General features: G+C 33.3%; 1 protein-coding gene across 1 annotated transcript; it reads right to left on the reverse strand.

Annotated features, from left to right (window-relative positions):
• Window positions 1–2,913: 2,913 nt before the first annotated feature.
• LOC124354541 lies at window positions 2,914–7,727 on the reverse strand. The gene is made up of 3 exons (XM_046805080.1): window positions 7,593–7,727; window positions 6,783–6,902; window positions 2,914–3,414 (listed from the first exon to the last, which is right to left on the reverse strand). The coding sequence occupies exons 2-3, from the start codon at window positions 6,830–6,832 to the stop codon at window positions 3,099–3,101; spliced, it is 366 nt and encodes a 121-aa protein (XP_046661036.1). The 5' UTR covers window positions 6,833–6,902; window positions 7,593–7,727; the 3' UTR covers window positions 2,914–3,098.
• Between the last annotated feature and the right edge of the window lie 1,191 nt (window positions 7,728–8,918).

Raw genomic sequence — 8,918 nt, forward strand, 5'->3', positions numbered from 1 at the left:
GATGAACCAAATCTGTGTAAACCAATCACCAACCAATCAGGGGTTTGCCCTGCGGCATTGTTGCGAGTGAAGTTCCAGGTAATTGGGCCCAGTTTGTTTAGAAAACAATGTGTGGCGTGGCGCTACTTGTAACACAGCATTGATGAACCAAATCTGTGTAAACCAATCACCAACCAATCAGGGGTTTGCCCTGCGGCATTGTTGCGAGTGAAGTTCCAGGTAATTGAGCCCAGTTTGTTTAGTAAACAATGTGTGGCGTGACGCTACTTGTAACACAGAATGATGAACCAAATCTGTGTACACTAATCACGGGTTTGCCCCGGCAATGTTGTGAGTGACGTTCCAGGTAATTGAGCCCAGTTTGTTTAGCAAACAACGTGTGGCGTGACGCTACTTGTAACACAGAATGATGAACCAAATCTGTGTACACTAACCACGGGTTTGCCCTGCGGCAATGTTGTGAGTGAATTTCCCGATAATTGAGCCCAGTTTGTTTAGCAAACAACGTGAGGCGTAACGCTACTTCTAACACAGAATGATGAACCAAATCTGTGTACACTAATCACGGGTTTGCCCCGGCAATGTTGTGAGTGAAGTTGCAGGTAAGGTAATTGAGCCCAGTTTGTTTAGCAAACAACGTGTGGCGTGACGCTACTTGTAACACAGAATGATGAACCCAATCTGTGTACACTAATCACGGGTTTGCCCTCCAGCAATGTTGTGAGTGAAGTTCTCCAGGTGATGAGCCCAGTTTGTTTAGCAAACAACGTGTGGCGTGACGCTACTTGTAACACAGAATGATGAACCAAATGTGTGTACACTAATCACGGGTTTGCCCCGGCAATGTTGTGAGTGAAGTTCCAGGTAATTGAGCCCAGTTTGTTTAGCAAACAACGTGTGGTGTGACGCTACTTGTAACACAGAATGATGAACCAAATCTGTGTACACTAATCACGGGTTTGCCCTGCGGCAATATTGTGTGTGAATTTCCCGATAATTGAGCCCAGTTTGTTTAGCAAATAACGTGTGGCGTGACGCTACTTCTAACACAGAATGATGAACCAAATCTGTGTACACTAATTACGGGTTTGCCCTGCGGCAATGTTGTGAGTGAAGTTCCAGGTAATTGAGCCCAGTTTGTTTAGCAAACAACGTGTGGCGTGACGCTACTTGTAACACAGAACGATGAACCAAATCTGTGTACACTAATTACGGGTTTGCCCCGGCAATGTTGTGAGTGAAGTTCCCGATAATTGAGCCCAGTTTATTTAGCAAACAACGTGTGGCGTGACGCTACTTCTAACACAGAATGATGAACCAAATCTGTGTACATTAATCACGGGTTTGCCCTGCGGCAATGTTGTGAGTGAAGTTCCAGGTAATTGAGCCCAGTTTGTTTAGCAAACAACGTGTGGCGCGACGCTACTTGTAACACAGAATGATGAACCAAATCTGTGTACACTAATCACGGGTTTGCCCTGCGGCAATGTTGTGAGTGAAGTTCCAGGTAATTGAGCCCAGTTTGTTTAGCAAACAACGTGTGGCGTGACGCTACTTGTAACACAGAATGATAAACCAAATCTGTGTACACCAATCACGGGTTGCCCTGCGGCATTGTTGTGAGTGAAGTACCAGGTAATTGGACCCAGGTCGTTTAGTAATCAAAGTGCAACGTGCCACTATCTGCTGCAATACCACAATGACGTAAAGAGCTTTATTTTTGTTTTACTATAAAAACAAATAGTTCCCGTGTTTTATTTCTTTCATTTGTGGCCCTTTCCACAAATTTCCTGTCACAATTCAATCAAATCAATTATGATTTTAATTACAAGTTGTTGTGATCAAATAAATTACTTTAGCATGGTTCAATTTTGGGAGGCTTTATATCTTTTAGTTGAACCTACACTAGGTACAGCAAAACCCAATGTGTCACTTAACTCTGGGCAACTCGGTTCACGTTCAGAAACGGCACATCATTATACGAAATTTTGAGATATTATGGTACAAGGGTAATCCATACTTATAATCTACTGCGGTTCATTACTGATGGAACTGGTGGATCGCTATGCGTTTAAGGCAGTCATAAGGCTAGCCTATACATAATTGCGTGCCCTGTCTGCTCACAAAAAACCTTACCTTTCCAGGACCTTCCTATTACATCTCACCAGAAGACGGTTTATAAAAAGCATTAGTACTCAATCATATATGCATATATATGAATGCATATAGAGTGATTTACTTTGGGGTATGTTTATATATGTAAGAATAAAACTTTTTTACTTCCCTCCAATGGGGTCACTTGTTAGGAATTTCTATTTATAATTTTTTCAGTTCAGCAGTTCAAGATTGCCAAATCACAAAAACAAAACTCCTCAGTTTGTTATAAAAACACTCCCAAAAATAAATAACTCTATCTCTATTTATAAAAAAGTTAATCATATGGTGGTGGGTTTAGACTTTAAACAAACCCGGTATATAAATTGTAATGCTTATATTCATTAATTTAAATTATCTAATAATTTTTATAAACATGAGAACCATGTTTTTGACCTTGTAAGATTCAATTTCGTATGGTTTCAATACCAAATTCTAAATTTTGAGTTTCCTCCTTGAAATTTTTTTGGTGGATGGAAACAAATTTACAATATGTATTAAATTTAAATATGACTAAGATCCTTAATTGTTACTTTTGTTAAACTGTTATTAAAGTCTTGCGATAAGTTGTTGCAAAACTGTTTCTAAGTACTACATTTTTTATTTATTTTAAAATATAAATCATGTTTTAATTATTACGAAGAAGAAAACATAAAAATTAACTCACTTCTTAGGAATTTGATAAAACACCGTTAATTTATAAAAATATGTTATATTTAATATGTTTGATTAAGGTATGTAATAAAATAGTCTACACAATTATTTTAAAAATAAATATTTATGCTGAAATATAATACGAATACCATCAAATTATACAACAGTTATTCATGTTGACCTCTCTGCTCTGATTTTATTTCCACATTAATTTGCAAAATGAAATATTGAAACTTCAATAAACAAATTTTACTTTAACGTTTACTTTAATCTGATCTCTAGAAGATTAGCTACATTGGTTGTGGAGATGGTGGTGCAGATGGAGTGTATCCTGTTAAAGAATATGATTCTGATGAATACTCAGCAGGATATGGCAAGTTAGGTGTTCTATCAGTAGATGGTGCATACATGCTCCGAGAATCGCAGCTTCCGACTGTAGCTGTTGGTAAGTTTGACGATGATGATAGCGTATCCAAACAAGGAGCCCCCATAAGAGATGTAGGAGACACATTTAGAGATCTACCACTCACGTCTGGATGGATAGCTGACTTGTCGTTTAAATTTTCTGTAGATTTTGTGAAGTGATGAACCACTTTTGTACCAAGCCTGAAATTTAATTATATTCACATTAAATACTAAAGCTTTAAAGAAGTAAGTTAAAAGTACCTCAAAATGTTGACTTATAGTTAGTGTATATCTATCAGTAGAACTGACACTGGGTACAGCATTCTGAAGTGTAACATTCAGATAAGCTAATTGATATCCAAGAAAGGCACTTATTTAGTCGTAAATATGGAGTAAAAGTACTAATCTATTAGTTTAATATGGAGAATTACAGTTTGAGTGAATATCTTCAAATATATTTTAAATCATAAACAATAAGGGAGCACCAGTCTCTGCAAATTTGAATGAAAGAGGCTGAAACATAGCTAATCTTTTCTTCTTCCAAAGTGACATTACTAATAGTTTACAATATTCTTTAGTAAAGGTTTAGTGCGAGGTTTAATAAGATTGCTGCTTAGGTTTTTGCCTAAATTAACTAATGAAAAAATTATGGTTGCCTGTAAAGTCGGTTTTACGGGCGAAGATTTTACGTGACAACGTCTTTTTCTCGGTAGAATATTTATTAATATGAATATTATTACATTGCACAATAGGAACAAGGAATTGAATGAAAATAAGAATTGCACAAATTTTAACTATAGAAATATATTTTGTTTACTAAAACATTGTACATAATTTGAAATTAATTAAAATTTGTTATTGTAAATGGTAAAGTTGAATAAAACATTTACTAAAATTGGAATTTGAAATTCTTGCTAAACACAGTTAAATTCTAACTCCGCGCGTGGTGATTGGTCGGTTTAGTTCGTTTGTTTGGTCGCACTGTTATGACAGGTTAGAGGTTATAATTTGTTATTTTAAATGTTTGACTAGCAATACGCGCTGTTTCTTCTCAATCGACTGAATTACGATTGATTGCAGAGTGATTTAAACTAATAATTTACTTAACACTATCAACATTTGTCAGTAGTATGACATAACCTATAAACTCAGTTTCTCAACTTTTGTGTCAATCTAACAATTAATCAATCAATCATAGTTTACGATAATGAAATATCTGTGTACAATTATTTACCTTTATTGTTGTAGTTGTTGTAAATGACGAATCTAAGCACTCCATATTTTCACGAATAAACATTTATCTGCTTTATCCCGTGCGGCGGACCCACAGTTATCTGCTTTATCCCGTGCGGCGGACCCACTGGACGGGCATCGTAACGTTACCGGGCGTTACACTTTTTCATGAGTGACTCCGAGCCGCAACCTAATTTAAGACGTTGTCACGTCAAAAAATTAATCATCAACAATGTTACGGACTAAGGCATAACAATCTAGTATTTTACATTGTGACTCTATAAACAATCTTGAAATGAAGTAATTTCTCTTTGCAAAATTTACTATATACACGCCAGCAGCTTCATCTATTTAACATGTATTAATGTTCGACCACGGAAGTAAGATCAGTAATGAAGAAGGGGAAGCAACCCTTCTATTAAGATACAAAGAAATAAGCTATCCCTGATGGCAAAGTAAAATTACTTGGATTTCTTGATCAAAGATGTGTAAAATTCCTGCCCGATATAAGCTCAATATTCTAGTTTAACTAAAACATCGTATTGATAAAAGAGTACGTAACACATTTTAAAGCTTATTTCAAATTGTTTTAATCCTAAAACTTTAACTCTTCCCGAAACTTTCTGGATGTTTTAAATTTCAATCATATTGTAAAATGGATTATATGTGTATATCAGGACTAAGCAATGTAGCACGTAGCACTATCATAGAGATAACAACCACTATATGAACCTTGATGTTCCATTTACAGCGTTATCTCACCACTCTTTATCTATTAACTTTGAAAAGTGTTGATAAACATTACACAAGACGTCCAATTCAAATTAGTTTTTAAACACAACAAGTATTAATACTGGTTTTAATTTATTTTGTTTCTTATGTACAGAGTAGTCTAAATGTTGTACGGTTTCACGGTTTAGCTCTTCAAAAGTGTAGCTAATCAAAATTGTTATCCATGGTTACTATTAAACTACTCTTTCTAAAATGCTATATTATTATTTTCATTTTTCAGCACATTTACAATTTATTTTCTATAATTCCGATTTATAATGATCCAAGCTCCTAAAACCCGAAAATAAAAATATTAAAGTGAAATTAATGTATCTATCAATAGCTCTCCTAATAAAGTTTTGGATTATTGTGTTTTTGGATTCTGGTCGTTGTAATCGGAAAAATCGAATTAATCTTTAGATTTAATCATAGGGGGAATTCTATTAAGTCTACCTAGCAATAAAAAATATTAATACTGGCTTAGCACTTATGTGGAACTTTAAGAATGCAATCAGTTGTTTTGTAGTTTCAGAAACTCATTACAGTTTTCTCTAGATATCTCTATTTTTATTCAGATATTGGAAGCACTATATATTAGTACTCAAAGAAATCCAATGAACAGTATAACAGGATGTATCAGTCTAAGAAATACGTAGAATAAACAAATTAGTTACGTAGATTTAAATTGCAGACAAATACTCTCTTCTATCTACTCATGTACAGAACATGTAATAGGATATGCTGCGATAAATGTATTAGTTGTAATGCCAGGCATTTGTAATATCAAGCGTTGCATCCCTAAAACATATTCATTTGTATACAATATAAAATTAGCACACCTATGAAACGTAGTTATCTGAGTTTTTACCGTAATCTCTCCTGCCAGTTGATATCGAAAGTGAACATATGTTTTTGTATGTGTCTGTCTCAATACATGACAACTAAAAATATGAGTTAACTTACAGAGTTGAAATATAGTAAGAAACTTCACCTATTTATTCTCTATATCTAAATTGAAAAAGGGTCAACTGCGAGTAGTATCCGGGCCAATATGAAGCCGCCCACGCTAACGTGAAGTACGGCGTACGATGAACCTTGTCTAATAATAAAAAACTAACGGTGATAACAAATTTTAATTGCCACTTTTTTAAATGACAAATTTGAGGTTAATCTGGGTCATTAAGAATAAAAAACTTCTATTTTAAGGGAAATAAAGTTAAAAAACTCTTTTGAGGCGCATTCATTACAGGAAGGGGAATTTCCGTCCTGATTAGTAGTTTCAAAAATAACTTCTATGAATGTTTGTAATTAATGGTAATATGCGTGTATCTGTGTATACTAACTACATTTGTTTCACGATTATATAACTTTTTAAATTGTAACCATTAAATAATTCTCAATCCTAACAGAGATTATTAATAGGGACCACAAAATAATAGTTGCAAGAGCTTATTATACTGTGAATGTTTAAACAGTTATTCTAAACTGTTTTCTAAAATAGACTTATTTTAAAATACATTTTTAATATAATAATTGTGTCGTATAATGCTTTTATTAATTCTTACTTCGCATACTCCAAGGCATGAACTGCGGCCGGTACTGCGTGATGAGGCATGAATATACTCTTTACTGCGTGCTTCACTAATTCCTTCCCTATGGAGCCTTCTTCGTGTTTGCGTGCTTCTCTGGTAACATTATAATAATTTAAATATCGTATTACGAAACAATAGTTATTAGATTCAATTACAAATAACTGAGTATTTTTTGGTTGTCTCATTAATTAGGTTGGCAAAACAAGTATATCTATATACTTTGTTTTAGAATAAGATACATTAAAGGAATGAATTTACATTCATCCATAAAATGTAAAAAAGGCTGGAAAATAACCGCAGTTTGTTACAGTCTGACTAATAGTGCATCTATATAAAAGTCTTCTGTTATTCACCATAATAGAATTTAATTGATTCCTGCATTAATTACTGATCAATCGGTTCTTCATTCCAGAATACATAAATTCATTTTAGCTACCTAGTTCAATGAACTGTTTTTAATTAACCATGATTGCAGAAAGTTGCGGAATATATACATTATGGCATAATCCTACCTTGTGAATAACCTATATCATATAAACTATATTTTCCAAGGATCTTACTGTTATCTGTTTAGAATAATATACAAGTTTGCCTGAAGGGTTAGTGAAAATTAATTTGACTTCTAAAATCATATTTTGTTAGTTTTTTTATCAAATAGCTATAAACTAGAAATAAACGAATTAAGTATAAACTTAATTTAATTACTAATTTAACTTAATTACTAATTTAGGAAACAAATTATGTATTATTATATATATTTATGTAAAAATTATTGATGTATACCTTCTCTAACGTCGCCTCTCCCTACGTTCCGTCATGTTGTCTGCGTCTACTGGCACCAAGCACTCTTACAATAAACTGCTATATCAGCTGATATTGGAAATGGCATATAAACTCGTATTTGACGCAGACTCTAATCTTATCTCGTGGTTTTCGGTCACAGATTAAGTTACTTCAATCGGAGTAAGTTTTTATTGGCGTCAGTCACGAAGAAAATTCGCGCAGTTTGATATAAATTAGAAGTTTAGTTTAAGAACCTTACTTCCTCCCTAGATAAGATTATAGATACAAAGTGTTAACTAATATAAACATAGTCAAGTAAAATATCAAGAAAGTTATGTAGACTACATTCGTTCTGATTACCTATTACAACAGCACACAACACCGCAAATGTTAATGAGTATAAACATTTTAGAATTTATTTAAATATATTTCAGTAATTATATTACTGATTACATGCGGTTCCGGAAAAATTGTATTTAAACTGTTAAGCGGACGGAATATTTATGAAGAAATTATTGTTCTGCAAATTGAACTAAAAAAAAAATATGACGTTCAATACATTTAATCTTTACAATAAATATTACACTTTTACCTTTTTACTATTCAAGCGTAAGAAATGTTTACTATTTGTTTAATACACTGAATAAGTAATAATATGTTGGTAAATCCAAGTAATATTATAGAAATTCTTTTATTTCTAAATGTATAGCAATAAACACCACTGCTAAACTTGAAAGTGTTTTACTACGTGGTTAAAAGTTTAGCTAACTAAATTTGACATTGTGAAAATATAATAGCAGTTTCATATTAATTACTGGACGGATTACTAATCACATAAATCTTTCTTAGAGAACCAGCACTTACCCGCGGCTTTGCCCACAATTTGTCTACATCGCATTGCATCTAACTTTCCATCTATTTGAATTAATATTTCCATTAATTTCAGTAACACTGGAAATATTTTATACCAATGTGAAGTCACCCTAACTCAAGTTGTTTCTTCTAAGTTTTATCATTTATTATATAATTAGATTTGTTAAAAATAGTTGCAATGTCCTTCAACGGTTTTATGTATTAAAAAATGTCTGTTGTATTGATCTGGCATTCCACTTGCAGTTACCTGAGTCTTTCCCACAATTTCGTAGGCTTTGGATGGTTTTAGCTTAGAATTACACATAAAAATCTAAAAATGCACAGCCAGTTTTGAACAGTCTGTATGATTGGGCATTATTCAGGTTGCCATACAATAAAATAGTATTGAAGGCTCAGTTTGTAGTGTATTTGTGCTGTTAAACACGAGAAGATAACAATGAGAAGGTAATCTTT

Source organism: Homalodisca vitripennis, chromosome 1 (assembly GCF_021130785.1).
Source record: "Homalodisca vitripennis isolate AUS2020 chromosome 1, UT_GWSS_2.1, whole genome shotgun sequence".
Classification (NCBI taxonomy): domain Eukaryota; kingdom Metazoa; phylum Arthropoda; class Insecta; order Hemiptera; family Cicadellidae; genus Homalodisca; species Homalodisca vitripennis.